The sequence below is a fragment of the Rhinopithecus roxellana genome, chromosome 1 (assembly GCF_007565055.1).
Source record: "Rhinopithecus roxellana isolate Shanxi Qingling chromosome 1, ASM756505v1, whole genome shotgun sequence".
NCBI classification, from domain to species: domain Eukaryota; kingdom Metazoa; phylum Chordata; class Mammalia; order Primates; family Cercopithecidae; genus Rhinopithecus; species Rhinopithecus roxellana.
The window spans coordinates 179,855,177-179,881,773 of NC_044549.1; the positions used below are offsets into that span (position 1 = coordinate 179,855,177).

At 40.1% G+C, this 26,597-nt stretch overlaps 3 protein-coding genes across 6 annotated transcripts in view; 2 read left to right on the top strand and 1 right to left on the bottom strand.

The window, feature by feature from the left end:
- VPS36 (vacuolar protein sorting 36 homolog) overlaps positions 1-19,818 on the top strand; it is a 36,305-nt gene extending 16,487 nt beyond the window's left edge. The window contains exons 7-14 of the mRNA XM_010371283.2: positions 5,861-5,893; positions 6,015-6,092; positions 7,034-7,168; positions 9,302-9,367; positions 14,906-14,970; positions 15,821-15,905; positions 16,854-16,930; positions 17,024-19,818. Coding sequence (XP_010369585.1) covers positions 5,861-5,893; positions 6,015-6,092; positions 7,034-7,168; positions 9,302-9,367; positions 14,906-14,970; positions 15,821-15,905; positions 16,854-16,930; positions 17,024-17,117 — 633 coding nt within the window. The 3' untranslated portion in view covers positions 17,118-19,818. The remainder of the gene's footprint in view (positions 1-5,860; positions 5,894-6,014; positions 6,093-7,033; positions 7,169-9,301; positions 9,368-14,905; positions 14,971-15,820; positions 15,906-16,853; positions 16,931-17,023) is intronic.
- The window catches only part of CPNE4 (copine 4), a 736,278-nt gene that overhangs the window by 192,839 nt on the left and 516,842 nt on the right, over positions 1-26,597 (bottom strand). The window lies entirely within an intron of this gene.
- THSD1 (thrombospondin type 1 domain containing 1) overlaps positions 25,138-26,597 on the top strand; it is a 29,931-nt gene continuing 28,471 nt past the window's right edge. For all 3 annotated transcript variants that reach the window (XM_010371285.2, XM_010371284.2, XM_010371286.2), the window contains exon 1: positions 25,138-25,598. The gene's annotated coding sequence lies outside the window, so the exon portion shown is untranslated. The remainder of the gene's footprint in view (positions 25,599-26,597) is intronic.

Below are 26,597 nucleotides of genomic sequence, written 5' to 3' on the forward strand. Positions count from 1 at the left end.
GATGGATTTCAATCAGTTATAATTATTATCCTATTTGAAGCTCAAATTGTCCCATCTTTGGCCAGTGGGAGCTGCTTCAAGTTGGCCCTCTGAGTGCTTTTGTTGTGACTAGGTGAACTTTGTCAGCTTTTTCACTATCTGGTGTGACAAAGCTCCAGGACCATCTTGTACATTTCCTGCCTCAGGTCCAGAATCAACCATTTATCTGAGAAACTCTGGTTTCTTTCTTTCTTTTTTTTTTTTTTTTTTTTTTGAGACAGAGCCTTACTCTGTCCCTTAGGCTGGAATGCAGTGGCACTATCTTGGCTTACTGCAACCTCCGCTTCCTGGGTTCAAGCAATTCTCCTGCCTCAGCCTCCCGAGTAGCTGAGATTACAGGTGCTCACCACTGCGCCCAGCTAATTTTTGTATTTTTAGTAGAGATGGGGTTTCACCATGTTGGTCAGGCTGGTCTTGAACTCCTGACCTCCTGAACCGCCTGCCTCGGCCTCCCAAAGTGCTGGGATTACAGGCGTGAGCCACCGTGCGCAGCCCGCTCTGTTTTCTTTTAGTGGGAAATGATATTTCAGAACTACAATCTGCTTGCTAGTAATATTCATCACTATTGGGTTAATCTTTGTTTCTAGGCTTTTTCCTTTTTTTTTTCCTTTTTTTTTTTTTTTTTTTTTTGAGACGGAGTCTCGCTCTGTCGCCCAGGCTGGAGTGCAGTGGCCGGATCTCAGCTCACTGCAAACTCCGCCTCCCGGGTTTACGCCATTCTCCTGCCTCAGCCTCCCGAGTAGCTGGGACTACAGGCGCCTGCCACCTCGCCTGGCTAGATTTTTGTATTTTTTAGTAGAGACGGGGTTTCACCGTGTTAGCCAGGATGGTCTCGATCTCCTGACCTCGTGATCCGCCCGTCTCGGCCTCCCAAAGTGCTGGGATTACAGGCTTGAGCCACCGCGCCCAGCCGGTTTCTAGGCTTTTTCAATGGACAGAGCTAGAATTTTGTTGTTGTTAATATAAAATGCCTAACAAGAGCATACTTATCTCTTCTATTCAAATTTAAGATGACACTACCAGATAATTACTAAAACAGTTGAAAAAAAATGTATATGTGTTTTCCCCATTCTTCGTACATTTGAAAAATAGGTACACTGTATTTACAACATCTGAGCATGCAGCCACTGCATACACTCTCCCCTCAGCTCCAGCTCTCATTGACTCTTGGTTTTATTAAAAGTACCTCCATGTTTAGTGCCACCAGTCCTCAATGATGAGCTCTCTGTGGTCGCTTTGGTTGTGTGAAGCTCATTCTGTAATAGATTTTTTAGGAAATGATCACAGGAAGAATATTCCCTGTATCTGCCACTGTTTGTCTTCCTTATACATGAAGGTCAGTTTTGTTGGGTTTAAAATCCTCAGCTCACACTTTCTTTCTTTGAGTGTCTTCATTATATTACTTTCTTTTTTTTTTTTTTTTTTTGGTCTGGCATGAAGTGTTGCTATCAAAAAGTGATGATAATTTATTTTTTTCCCTTTAAAAGACAGTTGCTATTTTTCCTAGATGGGCAAAGGATTTTTAAATTTTACTTTAAAGCCCAGTAATTTTACTAGAATGTGTCTACTAGTCATTCTGAGTTGTTATTCTTAGTTACATGCTATGCTTTTTCAGTAAATAGTTTCAGGAATTTTTTAATTTCAGGGAAATTTTTCTGTATTATAACTTTCTTTTTTTTTTTTTTTTTGAGATGGAGTCTCACTCTGTTGCCCATACTGGAGTACAGTGGCGCAATCTTGGCTCACTACAACCTCTGCCTCCCGGGTTCAAGCAATTCTCCTGCCTCAGCCTCCCAAGTAGCTGGGACTACAGGCGCGTGCCACCATACCCAGCTAATTTTTTGTATTTTTTTTTTTTTTTTTTTTTTCAGAGGGAGTCTTGCTCTGTCGCCCAGGCTTGAGTGCAGTGGCCGGATCTCGGCTCACTGCAAGCTCCGCCTCCCGGGTTTACGCCATTCTCTTGCCTCAGCCTCCCGAGTAGCTGGGACTACAGGTGCCCGCCATCTCGCCCGGCTAGTTTTTTTTTTTGTATTTTTTAGTAGAGACGGGGGTTTCACCATGTTAGCCAGGATGATCTCGATCTCCTGACCTCGTGATCTGCCCGTCTGGGACTCCCAAAGTGCTGGGATTACAGGCATGAGCCACTGTGCCTGGCCTATAATTCTCAATAATTGCTTTGATTTTTTTTCTTCTGGGACTCCTATTAGCTGTATGTTGCAGTTTCACTGCCTGTCTTCACTATTTGTGACTCTAATGCTTTTCATTTCTTTCCTCATTTCTTTTTCATTTAGAAAGTTTTCCTCTTTCTCACCTTTCTTTGAAGGTTTTATCTGTTTGTTTATTCACTCATGTCTGTCTAGTGTAACCTTTATTTCTGAAATGATTTTTTTCCTTTTATTTTTAATTCTTTCCTGTCACCTATTTCTGATTTATATTGATCCTTCATAGCTTGTATCATCTTCTTAACATCTTTTAGCTTATTTTGATATAAAAGGTTAATAGTGGACCCTCCCATAATTGAAGTAGGCACAATCCTCCCCATTTTAGGCACTGTCCTCAAATTGGCCTGCTTTACTTTCTAGTGAATCCCTATTGGCTCTCTTGGGGCTCTTGCTTTCTCAGGTCTGTGGGTTACATTGTTGCTCTTCTTTTCTTTCTCCTGCCTAGATCCTGGCATCCTGCAGGTCTTGTGGCTCTTAGTGGTTTGCCCTACCCGCTTGTATCTTGAGGGGTTTTTGCTAGTATCTTACACTTAGTATTGTAGTATATGTTACCTATGGGGTTTTTGGTTTTAAAATCTAGTTACCCTGTTTTCATGTTGTGATTTGGAGAGATTCAAAAACTGTGCTGCCATAGCCACCATCTTTTCAGAATCATCTATTCTGAGAAGATTCATAAAATTTCAACATTTTAGCATTAGAAGGGTTCTTATTATTCAGAGAAGAAATTGTCTCAGAGTGAGTGACTAGATTTGGAACGAGGCAGATGAGAACCCACGTCTTCTGATTTGCAGGCAGTTTGCTGGTGGCAACAGTGCACCACATCACCACTCTCTTCACCACCTATAAGGTGCTGTCACCATCCTCTTACAGCAGTGTCTGTTGTCATCCTCTTTGTGTTGACACTTTTGGAGATGGCATGGAGCAGTGGGCTGATTTTGCATTATTTGTATTTTTCTTTCTGAATACTGCCATACTAACTCAGTTATGTTGAAAATAATGTTTTTCTTAATTTATCAAGTAAATTATTTTGTTTCAGTCTAATTTTCTTGGAGTCGCATAGTTCAAAAGATTCTACATAAGCATTGTGCTCCACCATACAGATCATTAATTTATTCAGCAGATCATTAACCATGCAGATCATTAATTTATTCAGCAGATCATTAACCATGCAGATCATTAATTTATTCAGCAGATCATTAACCATGCAGATCATTAATTTATTCAGCAGATATTCCTCCCTACTTTGTGCTAGGCCTTGTATCAGAGGCTGGGGATACTGTGGTGATGCACAGACACGGGCAGGCAAAGAGGCATTATCCATGGTGGGAGAAACACCTTGCAAGGAGAACATATAGGATGCAGCAGGGATGTATAACATGATCCCTAACTTCTGTTGAGGTCACGGAGGGCTTGTTAGCAGCAGGAATATGGAAGTCAAAGGCTGAAAGAGGAATAGGCTCTAGCAGATGACCAGCATGGATAAGAAGAACCCAGGAAAAGGGAATGGAATCTGCAAGGCACATTCAAGAATACTGAAATGAAAAATCAAGACTATACTGAGTTACTGACGCTAATAGCCAAAATGATAACTAAAAGTAAGTAAGAAATCATGTTGTAAGTCAGCTTAAGGGGATACTCCTGGTTTTAAAACAGGTGCTGTTTTTCTCAAATTTGGAGTGGAAATTTGACTATAGGTGTGGTAGAGGGATACAAGGTTCCATAAACTGGCAGACACAATTATAGAATGGATATGTGCATCTCTTTTGCTTTAATTTTTATTGTAGGTAGTTTCGTTACTCATTTTTTGATAGTTGACTAATTCCAAATTTTATAATAATTATAGAAATACAAGTGAGGAAGCTTTTCTCTGTTTTATAATCACTTAAAATATTTATAGACACTTCTTCTGAGGCACTAAAATATTTACTTTTTTTTATTGCCTATATGTAAGTTTACAGGGCTTATTTATGTATTCTTTGTGGACTCTCAACTTAGCATATTTTTTCTACAACAACATAATAATAATAAATACAGTAATTTACCATATACAATTTAAATGTGTTATCTTTACTAGTTTTCTTTACACAGATAAAAAAACTATTAATATCTTATATATTAAAAGTAAAAACCTAAGTGCGTAAAATGTGTGTTTTATTTTTGAAAACTAGGTTGGTGTGTGATTTGCCCTCTATTTACATGTTAGAATTGACTTAGTTTCAGAGCTGGTGCCCAGAGTTTCTCACAAAGGGTTTCCTGCATCTGCTGGTTCTAGCTGATAAGAATCCAGTGTTTAAGCCTTTTGTTTATCTAAGGAAATTCCTGTTAGGTGTGTGCACATTCCCCTTTGTTTTCAGTATTAACCGTAGTGAGTTGGCCATAAGAATACGCAACACACTATTCTTTTAGCAAAATCCTTTTGCAGATGGGGGAGGCTTTCCTGCAGATGGGCATAAGCTGGTCAGAGCCACTATTATGTTTCAGACCACCATAAGGACTGATATTTCAGTTAATGACAAGCTGCTTAACTGGTTTTAAAAAATAACATCTGTATGCATCAATTAGATAAGATATTCTGCACTGGGAGTATATTTTCAGTGACTTGAAATAATTTATTATAAATATATTTAAATTCAAAGAGGCCTTCGAAGTAGTTTTTTGCTGTAGCAAATTAAACAGTTGATTCTATGTAGATACATTTAGATGGTATTTGAATGTTTTTCTTTTGTGATATCCACCATATCTACAAGCATAAGGGGTTTGATCATCGGAGCCTGAGACTTACTGTTTCAGTTAAGTCACACCTGTGTTAGAGCCAAAATTATTGTGCCCAGATAACTATTCCTGCAGCTGTGTACTGCCTTTTTCCACCAGGAATGCTTTGTAGTGCTTTTGATTCTTGACTTCCTACTAGAAAATGATTTTAGAAAAAAACCAGTGACAGTGACAGAATTTCTTACTTTTCTCAAATAACAGTAAATAATATTTTCTGAACTACTGTTTATATCACCTTTTGCTTATTTAATCAATAATAATTATTTTCTCTTTGAAAATGTGAAGTTCTTTTGCAGTTTGTTTGGAAAATGTATTTTTTTTAGCTAAAATGCAATTTTAGAATAAGGTAGATTTATTATTTATATAAATATTTAGTAACAAATTGATATTTGCAAGAAAATTTCAAATTTTTATTTATTTATTTTTATTTTTTTATTTTTTTGAGACGGAGTCTCGCTGTGTCCCAGGCTGGAGTGCAGTGGCGCGATCTCAGCTCACTGCAAGCTCCGCCTCCCGGGTTCACACTGTTCTCCTACCTCACCCTCCCGAGTAGCTGGGACTACAGGCGCCTGCCACCACGCCCGGCTGATTTTTTTATATATTTAGTAGAGACGGGGTTTCACCATGTTTGCCAGGATGGTCTTGATCTCCTGACCTCGTAATCTGCCCGTCTCGGCCTCCCAGAGTGCTGGGATTACAGGTGCGAACCACCGCGCCCGGCCGAAAATTTCAAATTTTTATGGGGAAAAAAATAGAGGGTGCTTCATTGCTTTAAGTCATTGTAATTATTTAGATGGATTTCAACAAAAATTCATTTCTCATTTCAGGCCTTTGAAGACCTCAGCAAACTAATGATCAAGGTATATGTCATTTATGCCTATTAAATTCATACCAATTATGATACAGTTTTTGAAATATATTTTGTAAGCAGACATTTTGGGGACAATATTGCTTTTTCAGTCTTTACTTTTTATTTGACAGGCTAAAGAAATGGTGGAGTTATCAAAATCAATTGCTAATAAAATTAAAGACAAACAAGGTGACATCACAGAAGATGAGGTAAATAAGTTGCTTTTTTTAAGGCATTTGAAACTAGATAACACAAATAATACAGTAAGGTTTTTGTGGTTTACATTGTCTTTCTGAATGTACTGTTTTATTTATTATTTATGTTTTATTATTTATTTGTTTATTTATTTATTTATTTATTAGATGGAGTCTCGCTCAGTCGCCCAGGCTGGAGTGCAGTGGTGTGATCTCGGCTCACTGCAACCTCTGCCTCCCGAGTTCAAGCGATTCTCCTGCCTCAGCGTCCTGAGTAGCTGAGACTACAAGCGTGTGCCACACGCCCGGCTAATTTTTTGTATTTTCAGTAGAGACCGGGTTTCACTGTGTTAGTCAGGATGGTCTTGATCTCCTGACCTCGTGATCTGCCTGCCTTGGCCCCTCAGAGTGCTGAGATTACAGGCGTGAACCACTGTGTCCAGCCTGTTTTATTTCTTTTAGGACTTGAGGATATGTGAAAGTGCCAAAGAAAAGTCAACCATAAAAATTATATTAGTTCTATTAGGATTAAAGGCTATTTCAATGCCTTTTTTTAGAGTGTAGAAAACAGAAATACTGAAATGTTCAAGGAGTGGCTGTCCTAAGTTTGATGTTTGTTTCATTCAGTTTGTCTACAATCTAATCACAGCTATTTTCCTAAGTTTCCAGTTGTACTATTTGGTTGGCATTAAATATAGCAGAGGCATTTTCTGAATCTCACATCAAACTTGTGAAGTAAACAGAGTATGAGAGACCAGCAGAGAAGTAGGAAGGAGAATAATTAGATGTATGCAGGGAACTCCTGGAAATCTGCTCTCTCATAGTTCACAGCATAGAAACACAGTAGAAGGAATGGGGATATGTAGAAATTATTGAGTGGAATTGAATTTGTCATGGAAGAATTTCAAATATTGAGGTGGAGAGACAATTCTGCATTTTCTCCTTTTTTATTATAGACCATCAGGTTTAAATCCTACTTGCTGAGCATGGGAATAGCTAACCCAGTTACCAGAGAAACCTACGGCTCGGGCACACAGTACCACATGCAACTGGCCAAACAGCTGGCTGGAATATTGCAGGTGCCTTTAGAGGTAAAAATTAAACCTACATTTTTTTTTAAACTATGTGAAATTAACCGTATATCATCAGAAGTGTTAAAAAGAGCATAACTCCTTTCATGATATGGTTATTGTCAACTGAGGTGGTTTTTTTTTTCTTTCAGGTGTATTAAATAAGTTCACTGTGCTTATTATTCTTTGTAATTTTCTAATTTGTTTTTAATTTTCATTTTTGACGTCTGTAACTTTCTAAAACTATTTGATATGAAGTTTTCCTTATTTTTAAAAAGGAAATATATGATCTTTCTCTGAATAGATATATTTCCATACATCTAGTCTTTACTATTTAGTACTATTAATCATTCCATAATACAGATTCATCTTCTAGTCTGATAGTATTCAGGGAATCAAAAGTTTATTAAAGCACTTATATTAAAAAAGATTTCAAACCTCTGCCAAATAGAATAGTATAATGAATCCTCAGCCATCATCCAGCTTCTTCTGTAAACCAGCCTCCACTCAAAATTATATGAAAGCAAATCCCAGACATCACATCACTTTATCTATAAACATTTCAGTATGTAACTCTAATGATAAAGACTCCTTTAAATACAACTATAATCCCATTTCATAATCTAAAAAATTAAAATAATTTCTTAATGTTATCTAATATCTAGTGTTCACATTTTCTTTTCCACCACCGTACCCGGCTAATTTTTTGTATTTTTAGTAGAGATGGGGTTTCACCATGGTCTCGATCTCCTGACCTCGTGATCCGCCCGCCTCAGCCTACCAAAGTGCTACATTTTCTTTTTTTTTTTCTTGAGATAGAGTCTCACTCTTGTCGCCCAATCTGGAGCACAGTGGCACAATCTCAGCTCACTGCAACCTCTGCCTCCCGGGTTCAAGCAATTCTCCTGCCTCAGCCTCCTGAGAGGCTGGGATTACAGGCGCCCACCACCACGCCCGGCTAATTGTTTTATATTTTTAGTAGAGATGGAGTTTCACCATGTTGGCCAGGCTAGTCTCGAACTCCTGACCTCAGTTGATCCCCCCGCCTTGGCCTCCCAAAGTGCTGGGATTACAGGTGTGAGCCACCGAGCCCGCCTAGTATTCACATTTTCCCTTACAGTTGGTCTGTTTCAATCAGGATTCATTGCAGTTTGTTGATTTGTTTCAAAAGTTTGTTTGTTTGTTTTTAATTTCATGGGTTCTTTCTCCGGTCTCTCTTACCTCCCACCCCACAATGTGTTTCCTGAAGAAATTAGTTGTTTAGATTATAGAGTGTGCTTATCCTGTCCTGTGTATTTCCTATAAACTGGTATTTATAAGAAAGGTTTGTTAGGGTTTTTAAAAATTATTATTGCAGGACTATTTCATAGAGGCTATTGTGTACTTCCATCAAGAGATACATAATGTCCGATTGTCTTTTTTTAAATTAAAAAAAAATTTTTTGTGATGTTAACAGCCATTGACAGTCATTACCTAGATCTGTTATTTCATTGGAGGTTGCAAAATGGTAATAGTCTTATTTAATTCTATACTTTTTTCATTTATTGGCTGAAGTAAGTTAAAACTTTTAAATGTATTTTTTGAAACATGGTGTAGAGCCCCTTTTTTCATTTAAGTAAATGTTAAAATGGTAATGAGGCCGGGCATAGTGGCTCATGCCTGTAATCCCAGCACTTTGGGAGGCTAAGGTGAGCAGATCATTTGAGGACAGAAGTTTGAGACCAGCCCAGCCAACATGGTGAAACCCTGTCCCTACTAAAAATACAAAAAAAATTAGCCAGTCGTGGTGGTGCGTGCCTGTAGTATCAGCTACTCAGGAGGCTGAGGCAGGAGAATTGCTTGAACCCGGAGGCAGAGGTTGCAGTGAGCCAAGACTGCACCACTGCATTCTGGCCTGGGTGACAGAGAGAAACTCCGTCCCAAAAAAATAAAAATAAAAATAAAAAAATAAAGTGGTAATGAATTAAAATGCAAGTATTGAATCTGAACTGCCTTGTGGTATCTGAATAGGTTCTCCTTTGTATAAATAAAGTTTTTTATAAACTTCTTAAAAATTTTTATGATGTCTGATTTCACTGTGATTATGATTTCTATTAAGAAATGCTAACTGGTGTAATTGTAACATACTTTTTTAAAAATTTCATATTTTATCAGGAACGAGGGGGAATAATGTCACTCACGGAGGTGTACTGCTTAGTAAACCGAGCTCGAGGAATGGAAGTAAGAATAGAAAATTTAAATATTCTTTTAACTAAATATAGACTTTCTTAATACAAATTCCCAATACAATTTGAGGAAGGGTTGTGAATATCAAAGCTATTTTGAGAAGTGGTACAGTGAAAAGAATACTGCCCTGGGATCTAGGAGGTAGATTCTTTTCTTGATTTTGATAGTGATTTGCTTAGTGACTTAGTGACCATCAGTAGCTTACTTAACATCTCTGAGACTCAGTTTTCCTTCTTCTTCTTTTTTTATTTTTATTTTTATTTTTTGCTATTCAAAACTTTTTCTATTTTTCTTTATAATTGACGCAATAATTGTACATATTCATGGGGTACTATATGGTGTTTCAGTGCATTTATACATTGCATAATGATAAAATCAGGGTGTATTAGTCCATTTTCACGCTGTTGATAAAGACATACCTGAGACCGGGCAATTTTTAAAGAATTTTTGAAGAAAGACAAAAGACAGAGGTTTAATTGGACTCACAGTTCCACATGGCTGGGGAGGCCTCAGAATCATGGCGGAAGGCAAGGAGGAGCAAGTCACATCTTATGTGGATGGTGGCAGGCAAAGAGAGCTTGTGCAGGCAACTCCTATTTTTAAAACCATCAGATCTCATGAGACACATTCACTAACACCAGAACAGCACAGGAAGGACCCATCCCCATAATTTAATCATCTCCCACCAGGTCCCTCAAACCTATGTTTGGACACAGAACCAAACCATATCACAGGGCAATGAAGATATTCATCACTTTAAACATTTATCATTTCTTTCTGGTAATAACATTAAAAATCCTCTCTTGTCTGTCATATGCAGCCATAAAAAAGAGTGAGATAATTCTTTTGTGGGAACATGGATGGAGCTAGAGGCTATTATCCTTAGCAAACTAGTGCAGGAACAGAAAGCCAAATATCCGTATTCTCACTTATAAGTAGGAGCTAAATGATGAGAGCTTATGAACACAAAGAAGGAACAGTAAACACTGGAATGTACTTGAGGGTAGAGACTAGAGGGAGGGAGAGGAGCAAAACAGATAACTATTGGGTACTGGGCTTAATATTGATGCCTAGGCAATGAAATAATCTGCATAGCAAACCCTAGTGACACGAGTTTATCTGTGTAGCATACTTTCACATGTACCCCCTAATCTAAAATAAACATTTTTCAAAAAACAGAGATAGAATCAACCTAAGTGTCCATCAGTGATGAACGGATAAAGAAAATGTCAGATACATACAAATGGAATACAATTCAGTCATAAAAAAGGAATGAAATCACATCCTTTGCAGCAACATGGAGAAATTGGAAGTCCTTATGTTAAGTGAAGTAAGCCAGACACAGAAAGACAAATATTGCATGTTCTCACTCATGTGGGAGCTAAAAAAGCTAATCTCACTGAAGTAGAGAATAGATGATAGATATCAGAGACTGGGAAAGGTGTATAGGTAGGAGCGGGGAAGAAGAAAGGTTGGTTAATAGGTACATACATATGTTAGAAGGAATAAATTCTAATGTTCAATAGCAGAGTAAGGAGGCAACAACGTATTGTATATTTCAAAGTAGCTAGAAGGCAGGACTTGAAATGTTTCTAAAACATAGACATGATAAATACTTCAGGTAATAGGTACCCCCAAATACCCTGACTTGATCATTACACATTTTAAGCATGTGCATTAATAAAAATAGCCCCTATACACTATAAATATGTAAGATATTATGTATCAATAAAAAGTACTCGGGTTGGGCATAGTAGTTCACACCTGTAATCCCAACACTTTGGGAGGCTGAGGCTGGCAGATTGTCTGAGGTCAGGAGTTCAAGACCAGTCTGGCCAACATGGTGAAACCCCATCTCTACTAAAAATACAAAAAAATTATATGGGTGTGGTGGCGTGTGCCTGTACTCCCAGCTACTCAGGAGGCTGAGGCAGGAGAATTGCTTGAACCAGGGAGGTAGAGGTTACAGTGAGTCGAGATTGTGCCATTGCACTCTAGCCTGGGGGACAGAGCAAAACTCCATCTCAAAAAAAAAAAAAAAAAGTACTCAGAAACAGAAAAAAAAAGAATACCCTGCATTGTCATTATCGAGTCACTCTGTGTAATATAGCAGCAGAACTCATGCTTCCTGTCTTACTGTAACTTTGTATCTGTTGACCAACCTCTCTCCATCCCCCGCTCCCACCTACCCTCCCCAGCCTCTGATAGCCACTCTTCTCTCTGCTTCTATGAGATCAACTTTTTAAAGATTCTACGTGTAAGTGAGATCAAGTGGTGTTGTCTTGCTATGTCTAGCTTATTTCACTTAACATAATATCCTCTGGGTTCATCCATGTTGCTGCAAATGAAAGGATTTTACTCTGTTTTGTGCTGAATAGTATTTCATTGTATATATGTACCAAATTTTTTTTTTACCTCTAAAATTTTTGTTTTGTTTTGTATTTTTGAGACAGAGTATCACTCCGTAGAGTGCAGTGGCACAACCTCGGCTCACTGAAATCTCTGCCTCCCGGCTTCAAACAACTCTTGTGCTTCAGCTGTTCTCAAGTTGCTGGGATTACAGCCGTGTGCTGTAACCACATCAGGATGTAATGTGTGATGTAAACCACATCAGGAGAATTTTCATACTTTTAGTAGAATCAGGGTTTCCCCATGTTGACCAAACTGGTCTTGAACTCCTGACCGCAGGTGATCTACCCACCTCGGCCTTCCAAACAAAGTGCTGGGATTACAGGCATGAGCCGCCATGCCCGGCCCCCACATTTCTATTTTTTCTTTTTTATGGATACATAATAGTTGTACATATTTATGGGGTACATGTGAAATTTTGATATGAGCATATGTGTAATGACCAAATCAGAGAAATTAGGGGTCTGTCACCTCCAGTATTTATTATTTCTTTGTTAGGAACATTCCAATTCCACTTTTGTAGTTACTTTGAAATATACAATAGGGCTGGGCGCGGTGGCTTACACCTGTAATCCCAGCACTTTGGGAGGCTGAGGCAGGCAGATTGCCTGAGGTCAGGAGTTCGAGACCACCCTGGCCAACATGGCGAAACCCCGTCTCTACTAAAAATACAAAAATTAACTGGGCTTGGTGGTAGGCACCTGTAATCCCAGCTACTTGGGAGGCTGAGGCAGGAGACTCCCTTAAACTAGGGAGGTGGAGATTGCAGTGAGCCAAGATCACGCCACTGCACTCCAGCCTGGGCGACAGAGCGAGACTGTGTCTCAAAAAATAAATTAATTTAAAAAAAAAGAAATACAATAGATTATTGTTAACTATAGTTGCCCTATTGTACTACTGAATGCTATTATCTTATTCCCCCTTTTTTTTTTTGAGACGGAGGCTTACTCTTGTCACCCAGCCTGGAGTGCAGTGGCACAACCTCAGCTCACTGCAACCTCCACCTCCCTGGTTCAAGCAATCCTCCGGCCTCAGTGTCCCAAGTAACTCGGAATTACAGGCGACCGCCACCACGCGTAGTTAATTTTTGTATTTTTAGTAGAGACGGGGTTTCTCGATGTTGGCCAGGCTGGTCTCAAACTCCTGACCCCAGGTGATCCACCCACCTTGGCCTCCCAAAGTGCTGGGATTATAGGCATGGGCCACTGCGTCTGGCCTCTTATTCCTTCTAATTGTATTTTTGCACCCATTAAACCAACCTTCTTTATCCCTCCTTCCCCACTACTCTTCCCACCCTCTAATGGCCATTTTTCTACTCTCTATCTGCATGAAATCAATTTTTTTAACTCCCACATATGAGTGAGAACATGTGATATTTGTCTTTCTGTGCTAGCTTACTTCACTAAACAATGTCTTCCAGTTCCGTCCGTGTTGTTGCAAATGATGTTGACTGTTGTGAAGAGTGCTGCGATAAACATAGGAGTACAGATTTCTCTTTGATATACTCCTTTCCTTTCTTTTGGATATATACCCAGCAGTGGGATTGCTGGATCATGTGATAGTTCTATTTCCAGTTTTTTGAGAAATCACCATAGTGTTTTTCATAGTGGCTGTACTAATTTACCTTCCTACCAACAATGTGTAAGAGTTCCCCTTTCTCCACACCCTTGCCAGCATTTAGGGAGCCAGTTTTCTTACCTTTAATATAAGGGTTTGGACTGAATGAAACTGTTCAGCTCTAATATTTTCTGTTTGTATTGTGATAAATAAAGTTGTTCAGGAAGCCCTTCCTCTGCAATAGTTAACTCTTTTGAATCAACTCAGTTGGAACAAGTTGCCTTGTAGATAATGCAGAAGGAAAGCTCCCCTGCCCCTTTGGCTGGGTATCAGCAGTGGCTATTATTCTTCAGCTGTCCTTGCTCCTTCATGTCCAGATGTCCTTGGCCTCCAAGGTTCTGTCTAGGTATTCTTTGTGCCCTGACAGTCACCTCCATGCAAATGGCTCACCCAGTCCCATGAGTTAAGCCCCTGCTCTGTGTTTTTATCTGATCATAGCTACCATTAGTGAGTACTTACCATCCACTGGACGCTCTGCAAGTGTTACCTCATTTATCCTCCCAATAACTCAAGTGACGTGGCTACTTTTACTGTAGGTGATAATTTGGAGAATAGGAAATTGAAACTTAGAAAGAAGAAATAACTTGAGCAAGGCCACAGTCAGAGACAGTGGTTTGACAGGTATTTGGATCTAGGCTGGACTGGTTCTGGGGCCATCCTGTGGGACTGAAAGCTGTGCTTGTCATCACCACACTATGCTGATTTGTTAAGGCTGCACTGTCCAAAAGGATAGCCACATCATGTGCTGACTGGGGACCTGAAATGTAGTTAATCCAAATCAAGATATGCTGAAAGTGTAAAAATGCACCAGATTTAGAAGCCTTCGTACAAAATAAGGAAATGTTAAATATCTCATTAATAATTTTTTGTATTGATTATATGTTGAATTGGTTCTATGTTCAATCTATTTGGCTAAATAAAATATATGCATTAAAATTAATTTCACGTGTTTCTTTTTACTCTTTTTTTTTTTTTTTTTTTTTTTTTTTGAGATGGAGTCTTGCTCTGTCGCCCAGGTTAGAATGCATGGTGCAATCTCAGCTCACTGCAAACTCCACCTCCTGGGTTCAAGCAATTCACCTGCCTCAGCCTCTCAAGTAGCTGGGATTACAGGCACCCGCCACTGTGCCTGGCTAATTTTTGTATTTTTAGTAGAGACAGGGTTTCATCATGTTGGCCAGGCCGGTCTCGAATTCCTGACCTTGTGATCCACCTGCCTCAGCCTCCCAAAGTGCTGGGATTACAGATGTGAGCCACTGCACCTGGCCTCTTTTTACTTTTTTAATGTGGCTGCTATGAAATTTACAATGACATATGTGGCATGCATATTTTATTGGGTAGCACAGGTTTAATGAATAGAAGTCTTTGGTTCCTTTGTCAATCTTTTTTGCTTTGTAGTGATTAAATCACCTAAAATTTTTGATAAATGGTAATTTTAAAATTTACTCTTCTGTTTTAGTGATCATTACCATTGTATAGCATTACTGGATTTTTTTTCCCTATTAGTTGCTCTCACCAGAAGATTTAGTGAATGCGTGCAAGATGCTGGAAGCACTGAAATTACCTCTCAGGTAAAGGAACCTCTGCAGGAAGTTTGCCGCCTGCAACCATGATTCTGCATGGGGTAGATGGGAAGGCCCAGCAAAGTTTGTCATCCCTAGTGTCAAGCCAGATTATTGCTTTCTTGAAATTATATTATTTCCTCTTTATCAGGGTTGGGCATGTCCTAACAGGGCTAGGAGTCAGACTCTTTTGGATTTGGGGGAATGAGATAAGAATGTGGGTTCTTCCCATGAGGTCAGAATAACTAGCCCCTCTTCCCTTAGACATTTTGTGTTAGTCTCTGGAGATGTTCAGGTGTGAATATTCTTTTCCTTAGGTTTAAAAAAGTAGCCAGGTGGCCGAGTGTGGTGGCTCACACCTGTAATCCCAGCACTTTGGGAGGCCGAGGCGGGCAGATCACCTGAGGTCAGGAGTTCAAGACCAACCTGACCAACACGGAGAAATCCCGTCTCTCCTAAAAATACAAAATTAGCCGGGCGTGGTGACGCATGTCTGTAATCCCAGCTACTTGGGAGGCTGAGGCGGGAGAATCGCTTGAACCCAGGAGGCGGAGGTTGTGGTGAGCCAAGATCATGCCATTTGCACTCCAGCCTGGGCAACAAGAGCGAAACTCCATCTAAAAAAAAAGCTAGGCATTTTATTTAGCATGTAGATTCTAGTTCATAATTTTATTATCTGTGTATTCATGAGCTGTTTAGGTATGCCATTGCTCCTTGTGTTCGATATGTTTTAAATGTTGTTTTGTTTATTACTGCCCTCATACCTGGGCATAAAAGAAGATATAAAAGATGTGCTGCTTTTCAGCAGTTGGATATCCTAGATAATTCCTGGCTTTGTTCTTGCACCTATGGTTTTCAGGCTCCGTGTGTTTGACAGTGGCGTCATGGTAATTGAGCTTCAGTCTCACAAGGAAGAGGAAATGGTGGCCTCGGCCCTGGAGACAGTATGTGAAGCCAATTTTCTCCAGTCTTTAGAGCTTGCTACGAAGACCCGAAGGCTTACCAACTCAAAAAACAGGATTTGCTTTTGAATTTAACTTTACCGAAAAGTAACATTCACACACCCAAATAAAAACGGTTTATCACTAACAATGAATCAGTATTAACTAAAGTCATACGTTAAGAGCTTTTTGAAACTTCTTGACACTCTTTAACATCTTACATGTAAGGAGAATTAGAATTAGTGAGGTGCTTTCTTTTCTATTAAAACTCAGTGTTGAGAACAGGTTTTTAACGTTATCAGATGTTACAACACAAACTTTTTCTTCCAGTAACACCTACATAAGCAGCTTGATAAAAACACCACAAGTTTTATGAAAATAATTGCTTCAAAAATATAAAAAGCGACTGTAGTTTAGATAGATTTTACTGGCCAAACTGCCAGTATTACTCATTAGGATACTTGAAATAGTACTGTCTTCATAGCTTCTATGGTGAGCCTGTATAATTTGAATAACTTCTATTTGTTATCTTCTCATTTTCAACTAGATGAAAACCCCAAGACTACAGATATTTCTACCACATATTTTAAACTAAATCTGTGTGTAAAGTCCCTTCGCTGGAGCATTAATATGTACTCAGAATTTGTTACATATTCTTTTTCAGAGTATCAAATAATTCTTTTTAGGCTTTAGTACAGTGACTTTGTTACATTATGGAGAGCTTGATCTTGATATTTGAGCCTCTAGTATATCTCTTCTGCGTCCTTCAACTTTTGTAGGATTAAGCATTAGTTAAGATTTAGTTATAGTGTGAATGTTCTTTGAATTTTAGTAGGACATTCAGTAAATTATTTCTTGCATATACATTCTGCCTACCATTAGAACCCAGAGTGTGTTTAAATTAGTGTCCTAAATTAATTACATTTTTTTTCTGCTGTGCGTTTCTATTAGGTTTCAGAAAAGGGATCCCTAACATCGGAAGAGTTTGCTAAGCTTGTGGGAATGTCTGTCCTCCTAGCCAAAGAAAGGTAAGTAAGGTTCTTACCTTTCATTACCATGTATGTTTGTGTTTCTGCATGGACAGATAATTGTGTGGGTTTTTTTGTTTTCTTTTTTTTTAGGTTGCTGCTTGCAGAGAAGATGGGCCATCTTTGCCGTGATGACTCAGTGGAAGGCCTGCGTTTTTACCCAAATTTATTTATGACACAGAGCTAAGGGTTTTGTATTTAAAATCCTTTTTGTCCATATGCTTGCGTCATGTAGAGGTTGTATGACATTGAGCTAAGAGATAAACACCGATCAACTGAGAATTTATTAGAACTTCACAGTGCAATGTAAATCTCTTTTAATTTCTCACTAAATATGGTCCAGGAAATTTATTTAGGATATGCATAGGAAAATTCAGAAAAGTGAATGCCAATATGAATTTAAAATCATGCTGTACTTGTGCAGAACCCTCAGAGTTTAACTTGAAATATAGTGGATTTTAACTTGATCCTCAAATCTAATCATTTTATAAAGAAGGGAATGTAGTTTTGCAGAGAATAAAAATAGAAGTTGCATGTTCAGACAGGTTAGATTATTTTGATGTGACTGAAATTCACTGATTACACATGACAATGTTGGGACAAAATATACTGCAGCTTGCTATATGAGGCTCCTCCCAGGGGCTTTTAGAAGCAGTCATAGGCATGTCTTCAACGTACCAAATAAAATACCTTTAAAAATGAAATAATTTTATTTGACACATATATTTATATATATTCTATCTAGTTTCTCTTTGTTTTTTTAAGTGATGATTTCATGACTGGCATTTAAAGAATGCAACTGTGTCATTTTGTTTCCAAATGCTGTGGATTTTGAAACTGAACTAGAGAACTGTATAGACATGCCCAGAGTTATGATTACAAATTTAGGAGGTAGACAGCTCAGGAATTCCCTGGGTTTGTTGTGCTGGTGGAAAGGCAGAGGGAGCCTTTAAATGGCTTCACAGGAACCTTAGTGTTCTTCTACCTCAAAGCCACAGACAGGAGATCAAAAGTGGAAAAGTAATGTCTCCTTTTCTTTTCCATAAGGAGTTTCAACACTGAACTATGAAATGTCTATCATATTCCAGCAATATTTTTTCTTTGTTCTTTATACTATAAATTGTGAGGAAAAACTACTTCGGTAAGAAGTGTTACTGAGATAACAACAACTGGCTAATACTGCATGTAGATTGCTTAAGTTTTAAAGTGACTGCCTGACTTCACATGTTATTGCTCTACAGCCTCCAGTATGTTGGCATTATCTCAAACTCAGGGACCCCACAGGACAGGAGATGCCCTTTCTGAAACTGAGTTGGAAGTAAAAGGGTGGTGATGGTTTTGGCCAAGCCTGCGGGAGGGAAAGTATTGTATTGGGAGCACCCTTGGAACCAGGAAGAGGGATACCCAGGTTCACACTCTGGAACCTCTAAGACATTGTCAGTGGGTAAGGTGGAAGGCCACTGCCAGAGGCTGCTGCAGTGCCCTCTGGGAAGTGCCAGGGACCCTCAGCTGCAGACCCAGGGGATCCCAATCCCTTGTCCCTGCCTGAAAAGTGGCTAGTGCTGTTTCGTGTCCTCCAGTGTCACAGGAAGGCTGTGCCTGAGACATCCCACTTAGTTTTTGTTTTCCAAATCTGTCACTGACTCTTCATTGTGGTGACGGATCCTCTGGTTCCCCCATTGTTCAGCCTCAGGTTTATTTTGAGGGTAACTCAGTGTCTGACTGCCCAAGTCTTTTAGGGGTTAGTTGGACCATTGTGTAAGCTTGTTTATATGTCTCACTTCTTTCTGGGTGGTACTTACTGTCTCACACTGCTCTGGCAAACTTGTACACACAAATACACACACTCTCTCTCTCTCTCTCTCACCCGGGTAAGGCTTTTAAAATTATAAAGATAAATAATCTGTTTCACCAGTTGGAGTGAGTTGCAAGGAGGATTGCTGGAGCTACTCGATCTAGCGCTAATGGTTTGGATTCATTACTGCAAACCTACATAATTTAACATATTTATTTACTTTAGTGTGACAACTGATGAAAAGAAATGGAGCAATCCGAATTGTATAAAATGACTTAAGAAGGAAGAAAAGTGACATATAAATATATTTTGCAAATGCCACATTAATTTAAAAATGAGTATGATTGATTTTATTATTTTTAAAGTAGGCATTCGTCACTGTTTCGAGACCTTTGTATGTATTTGTGTATTTTTATCTTTTTTTCGGGCCATTATTATAAGGTGTGATTTTGGTCCTCTAATGTAGAAGTTATGTTTAAATACAACCAATCAGGCCCTAAGTGCAAAAAAGTTCTGTCTTGGTGCTTATCACTGGCATAATTATTATTTTTTTGTTTTCCTAACTTTGCTCTTAGGAGCATGAACCTCTTTGTAGCTTTATGGTAATACAATATTTCCAGTCATTTACTGTCAAAAAAATTTTTTACATTGTGTTCGTGAAGATTGTGTTTTCAGGGTTAAATGATTGGTAATAATGTATATAGAGTAAAATTATTACAAAATTTAAAAATGATTTTTCTTGGCATTCTTTTTAAATACTCTGAAAAATATATGCAAATGATAAGCCTTTAATCATACTAAAGCCAGTTATGTTAAGAATTTTTCCTTTGGATTTTATAATTAAGAGTTGCTTATAAATATTTATGACATTGAGCTGTTACTGTTTTCGTTGTCTTAAAAGAATGGGACATGTCATGAACTGGTTTGGTTTTTTAAAAAATTCTTGATGTGAATTCCACTGTTGCCTAACTATGTATATTCAGATGAATGTACTCTTTCTTGTTCCTTGTTACCAGATTAATCTGAGAGAATGTGGATTCATCTTGTCATCATTCTCATGCTCAAATACTTAAAATGGTTCTTTTGCCCAAAAGTCTCAGAGTCTTCATTTTGGTACAGTGGAGTCACAACTTAGAAGGTGGTTAGGTTTTAAAGACCGTGCCTAAGGACAAAATTGAGCATGCTCAGAATGGTCCTTGAAAATCTCCTAAATTACCAATGAAGTTCTCTTTGTAGTCTTAAAGTTTAAATTCCTGTGGAGTGATACACAGGTATGAATATATTATGCTTATATTAAGTACAAAAATACAAACTGCCTATCAAGATTCTTATAGCATTAATAATTTACATGCATGTGTCTTTTTCCAGTAGGTATGGTTGAATTTATGTAAATTTATTGCTAATCCCATCCCTTACAATCTACAGTATAAGCTGCACAAGGGCAGAGGTTTTTATCTGGTTTGTTCATGGATGTATCTTTTTTTTTTTTGAGATGGAGTTTCACTCTGTCGCCCAGGCTAGAGTGCAGTGGCCGGATCTCAGCTCACTGCAAGCTCTGCCTCCCGGGTTTACGCCATTCTCCTGCCTCAGCCTCCCGAGTAGCTGGCACTACAGGCTCCCGCCACCTCGCCCGGCTAGCGTTTTGTATTTTTTAGTAGAGACGGGGTTTCACCGGGTTAGCCAGGATGGTCTCGATCTCCTGACCTCGTGATCCGCCTGTCTCGGCCTCCCAAAGTACTGGGATTACAGGCTTGAGCCACCACGCCCAGCCTCATGGATGTATCTTAAGAGCCGAGAACAGGGCCTGGACACAATAAGCATTCAATAAATATTTACTGAATGAATGAACGCCGACCTATATTCCTATTTATAATTTGGCTCCACTTTATCCTACTTTAGCTCCCATTCAATTCAATGAAAAATACATTTTTTGGAACATATAGCAATTTTTTGTGAGCAAATTTTGTTGGGCACTGGTAGTGGGAGAGGATACAAAGATGAATAAGATACAGCTCTGTCCTTAAGAAAAGGGAGACCTAGTTGGGGAAACAGACATGTAAGTGACTTTCACTGAAGATGGAATGAAGTAAGTACCATGGAAGGGGCATATGTACCATGCTGGGGAGGACAGAAGAAGGAGCCCTTAGTCCTGTTGGAGGGCTTTGTAAGACTTTGTGGGAAAGGAAGAACCTGGTAAACTAGGCTCACAAAGACCAAGAGATTGTCAGTAAGTGGAAGGTGTTGGGAAAAGGGAACAGCAGAGGTGTGCCCCTTCCTGCTCTTGGATATTTCCCTTGTCTGTCCAAACCTCCCTTCTTTACTTCTTCCCACTCACCTCCCCTCTCCCACGCCCATCCCCACCAATCTAAATTATACTTTGCTCAATCCTGCCTGCTCCAGAAATGTTTCCAGTACACAGCTGTATTATTTCTAAACTCTATAAGAGTATTGTCTTTTCCATATGCTTGACTATATTTTGTCTTGTTCTCTTAAATGTTGTCTTGATACCATAAGAAAATAGAGAAACTAGGTTTAAGTTCAAAGACTGTCATGTAACATTTCTTTTGAATTCTCACTGACCTAGGTCAGTGACTATACATGGTAGATTCCTAGTAAAGTATTAACTGAATTGAGTGATTTTTGAATTATAGTACTGAGTCATGCATGAGTTGCCTAGCAAACCAACTCTGTCTTTTACCCTCTTCCTGAGAGGTTTCTCAACCAGACTTGTCAAGGCTTAGCCTGTCTGAGTGAGATCTGCTCTGTCTTACTCAAATATGGCATGGGCCATGTCCATGATGTGGAAAGCACTCTAGAGTAGTTGTTATATACACATGTAAGTTCTTGTTATTACAGTGTGGAAATTGGGCCATTCGTCTTCTTCCTTGTGTCCTGATACGAAATCATGAGTCAGTTATAGCTTTCATCTCAGAGCATTACCCAGAGAAAAAAAGCTCTCTCCATTTGTATAAATGGAGTTATTGAGATAGTGTATAAATTTTATACAATTTGCACAAGATTACTAGATCAGTCGCTAACCCAGAAAGAGAACTGAAGGTATTTTGAGAGCCAGATCAGTTATAGTTCAATACTGACCCTACCACTGTTCGTTTGAAAGCTTTTTTTCCTTTCATTTTTATATTGCCTTCTTTTAGAACACGTTAAACTATATCTTAACTGTCCAATAAAGACAGCAGTACAGTTTGGCAAGAATTCTAATGGAGACAAATTGACCAATCAGTTCAATAAAGCTGTTATTTAAAATATGACCAAGCATATCACTTGTACCTGGATTTCCACCCTTGAAGAGTAGGTTTTTGGGGAAAAAGTATGTGCCTGAAAGATTAATGCAGAGAAAGTTGCCTCCGATATGTTTCACTTAATCAGTATAATATTTCACAATAACTATTATATGCCTTCTACAGTGAAGGGAAGGAGCGATTAAGAAATCTACCCAGGTTTGCAGTGTCAAGGCTGGAATTTAATCTAGGCTTTATCTAAAAGTGTATCTTTTTACTTGTATACAGTGTAAGTAGGAGATCCAACTTCATTCTTTTGCATGTGGCTATTTGGTTATGCCAGCACCATTAGTTGACCATTAAATGGTCTTGGCACTCTTGTCAAAAAACAATTGACCATATGCTTGCGTATGGGGTTTTTTGTTTTTTTAAAAACTCAATTGACCATAGATGAGTTTCTGAACTTGCAATTCTAGCTATATATCTATCTTTTTGCTAATATCACACTGTCTTGATTACTACTGCTTTGTAGTAAGTTCTTTTTTTTTTCTGTTTTTTTTTTTTTTTTTTTTTTTGAGATCATCTCTCACTCTGTCACGCAGGCTGGAGTGCAGTGGCACATTCTCGGCTCACTGCAACCTCTGCCTCCCGGGTTCAAGCAATTCTTCTGCCTCAGCCTCCTGAGTAGCTGGGATTACAGGTGTGTGCCACCATCCCCAGCTAGTTTTTGTTGTTGTTGTTGTTGTTGTTTAGTAGAGATGGGTTTTCGCTGCTGGTCAGACTGGTCTCAAATTCCTGACCTCAAGTGATCCGCCCGCCTTGGCCTCCTGAAGTGCTGGGATTACAGGCATGAACCAGCACACCCAGCCTGCAGTAAATTCTAAAACTGGAAAATGTGAGTCCTCCAAATATGCTCTTCATTTTCAAGATTGTTTTATCCTGTTCTGGGTTCCTTATACCCCCATATAATTTTTTTTTTTTTGAGACGGTCTGGTTCTATTGCCCAGGCTGGAGCACAGTGGCACAATCTCTGCTCACTGCAACCTCTCCCTTCCAGGCTCAAACAATCCTCTCACCTCAGCTTCCTGATGGTTGGAACTACAGGTGCACACCACCACACCAGCTAATTTTTGTACTTTTATAATTCCAATGCCTGCTCTTTCCACTGAGCTTTTGCTTTTAAAACTAAAATGCCAGGGACTGGGTGGTATGTATTTGAAAAATAATCCTAGTGTAAATTACTGAATGGAAATTAGACTAGATAATTCTACTGGCAGTGAAATTGGATGATCACCTTAAAGTCTTCTTTGAAACTTTGGATGGATTTAATTAGTATTGCTAGAAGTAACTATTTGACAAGATTGGTTGGTCTCACTCTGTCACATAGGCTGGAGTAAAGTGGTGTGATCGCTGTTCTCTGTAGCCCCAACCTTGGGCTCAAGTAATTCTCCCACCTCAGCCTCCAGAGTAGCTGGGACAACAGGTACATGCCACCACACCTGGGTAATTTTTTATTTTATTTTTTGAGATGGGGTCTCACCCAGCCTGTGCAGTGGCATCATCTTGGCTCACTGAAGCCTCCGCCTGGGTTCAAGTGATCCTCCTGCCTAAGCCTCCCAAGTAGCTGGGACCACAGGCATGTGCCATCACAGCCAGCTAGTATATTCTATTTTTGGTAGAGACAGGGTTTTGCCATGATGCCCAGGCTGGTCTTGAACTCTTGAGCTCAAGCGATCCACCCGTCTTGGCCTCCCAAATAATTTCTTATTTATTGTGGCAATGGAGCCTCACTATTTTGCCCAGGCTGGTCTAAAACTACTGGGCTCACGCAATCCTCCTGCCTTGGCTTCCCAAATTGTTGAGATTACAGGCGTGAGCCACTGCATCTGGCTGACAAGTTCTTAGAAAACTGTATACCTCTGGTAACATAAGTAAATACTTGTGCTACCTTTTAAAAAATGAAGTGATAGAGTCAAAGATCTGCAAATCACATATTTTAAAATATTTTTTAAATGAGGTAAAGTTTACAAACTGCAATGCACAGATCTTCAGTCAAACGAGTTTTAACAAATGCTTAGCAAATCCATGTAACTCACACTCCAAACAATAGAACATATCTGTCGCCCCCTAAAAGTTCCCTCGTGCCTCCTTCCAGTCATCCGCTCTCCAGAGGCCACCACTGGGCTTTGATTTCCATTACTGGATATTAGTTTTGCTGTCAAATGGTATATTCTGCATTAAAGAAAAGCAAGTTGTAAACCATACTGCTCATTTACTCAGTTTAACAAGCACAGCTGTTAAGGTGGAATCTATCCTCTCATATTTTTCAAAAAACTTAAAACTTTTTATTAAATTTTAGTTTTAGATTTGCGGGTGCATATGCAGGTTTGTTACAAGGGTAATTGCATGTTGCTGAGGTTTGGGCTTCTATTGATCCTGTCACCTAGATAATGAACGTAGTACCCAATAGGATGTTTTTCAGCCCTTGCCCCTTTCCCTCCCTCCCTCCCTTGACGTGGAGTCTCCAGTGTCTGTTGTTGCCATCTTTATGTCCATGAGTACCCATTGTTTAAGCTCCCACTTATAAGTGAGAACATACGGTTTTTGGCTTTCTGTTCCACTTAGGATACTGTCCTCCAACTGCATCCATGTTGCTAAAAATGACGTGATTTTGTTCTTTTTTTGTGGCTGCTTAGTATTACGTGGTGTGTATGTACCACATTTTCTTTACCCAGTCCACTGTTGATGGGCACCTAGATTGATTCCATGTCTTTGCTATTGTGAATAGTACTGTGATAAACATAGGAGTGCAGGTGTCTTTTTGGTAGAATGATTTATTTTCCTTTGGGGATACACCCAGTAATGGGATTGCTGGGTCGAGTGATAGTTCTGTTTTTAGTTCAGAAATCTCCAAACTGCTTTCCACAGTGGCTGAACTAATTCACATTCCCATAAAAAGAACTTTTAACACTTGCAGAGTAGGGTTTTAAAAATGTTTAGTTATTTTTAATAACCAATTCTGACCCCAGGGAAAGAAAATGGAGATGCACTTTACCTGAACTATGTTCTTTTGAAACTCTTCAATGACATTTGGGAAAGCAAGTTTACAGCCCACATGCTGTGCTACTTCAAGGACTTAATTTTTGTGGTCTCCCTGAAGAAAATGACACCAGGGTAGAAGTGATTGAATGTGAAGTGTCAGGAGATTGCTGGCTCGTCCTTAGTTAAACCCCTGATCCAGCTGTGTGCTGTGGACGCGGGTGTGCGTTGAGGGGACCTGCGTCTGCCGGGGCCGCACCCCCTGCCGCAGGACCTTGGCTGGCCGCGCGTTTCCCTGCCCGTTTCCTGTCCAGCAGCTGGCGAGCTGGGGGCGGGCAGGAAAGGATGCGCTGCCCAGAAGGGGCGGGAGCCGACCACGCCCGGTCCCGGGTGCCCCCCGCCCTCCCGGTGCCCGCCCTTCCCACGCCGTCGGGGGCGGCCCAGGGCGGGGCTATGGGAGCCGAAAGCCGCGGGGTCAGGGCGCGCAGTCCTGGACGCGGGATGCTCGGAGCGCTGCCTCGCGGCCCCTGAGGCCTCCTGTCCGCCTCGCCACTCGCCCGGCCGGCCTGGGGTCGCTGCCCGTCGGTCTGGAAAGGTAAGAAGCGCCCTCCGCATCCCGGCGTCCGCGCGCAGCGGGCGCTCCTGTGCCGTGAGACCCTCGGAGGCTCCGCTGGGGTCGGGAAATGCCCCCGGACCCTGCCACCTCCCAGCAGCCTGAAGACGCAGGTGGACGCTGGCGGCCCCTCCACACCCCCGCCTCGGCGCCAGGGGACGCTTTTAAGGGGTATTGGTCTCCACACCTCGGAGTCCCGAATTTAACTGAACCTGGCTCTGCCCTGGTTCAGATGTTGCCGGGTGACTGAGACTGGCCACAGAACCTTGAAAAATCGCGTCTTGAGCTACTGTTTCTTTCCAAAAAGAAGTCCTTTCTGAGATACAAAAAGTATGAGATACAAGGATTAAATTAAAGACGGTCCTCATTAAGGAGGGCTTTAAGCTGACGACACGAGGGGTAGATTTCCAAGCGTGAACTGAGCTTGCGGGCATTTGGGAAGCTGAATAGATGGGGCGAGCCACGGCGTCCCAGGAACGCTGCACCCAACCCGTGGGACCAGGGCAGAGCAGACTCGAATGAACATATAAATGAAGCCTGTTTACACGAGCTGCTTTGGAACTAGAGATTTCCTCCCAATAAATACTATTCCTATATATACACAGCAGCATGTGCATGTTGGTCAGAAGGGACAAAATAACTTTTCTTCGTTTTCCCTTTTATTTTTTCACGAATCATTGGTCCCATGGACATTAGTGTGATTCATTTTCTTTCTTTCTTTTTTTTTTTTTTTTGAGACGGAGTCTCGCTCTGTCGCCCAGGCTGGAGTGCAGTGGCCGGATCTCAGCTCACTGCAAGCTCCGTCTCCTGGGTTTACGCCATTCTCTCACCTCAGCCTCCCGAGTAGCTGGGACTACAGGCGCCCGCCATCTCGCCCGGCTAATTTTTTTGTATTTTTTAAGTAGAGACGGGGTTTCACCGTGTTAGCCAGGATGGTCTCGATCTCCTGACCTCGTGATCCGCCCGTCTCGGCCTCCCAAA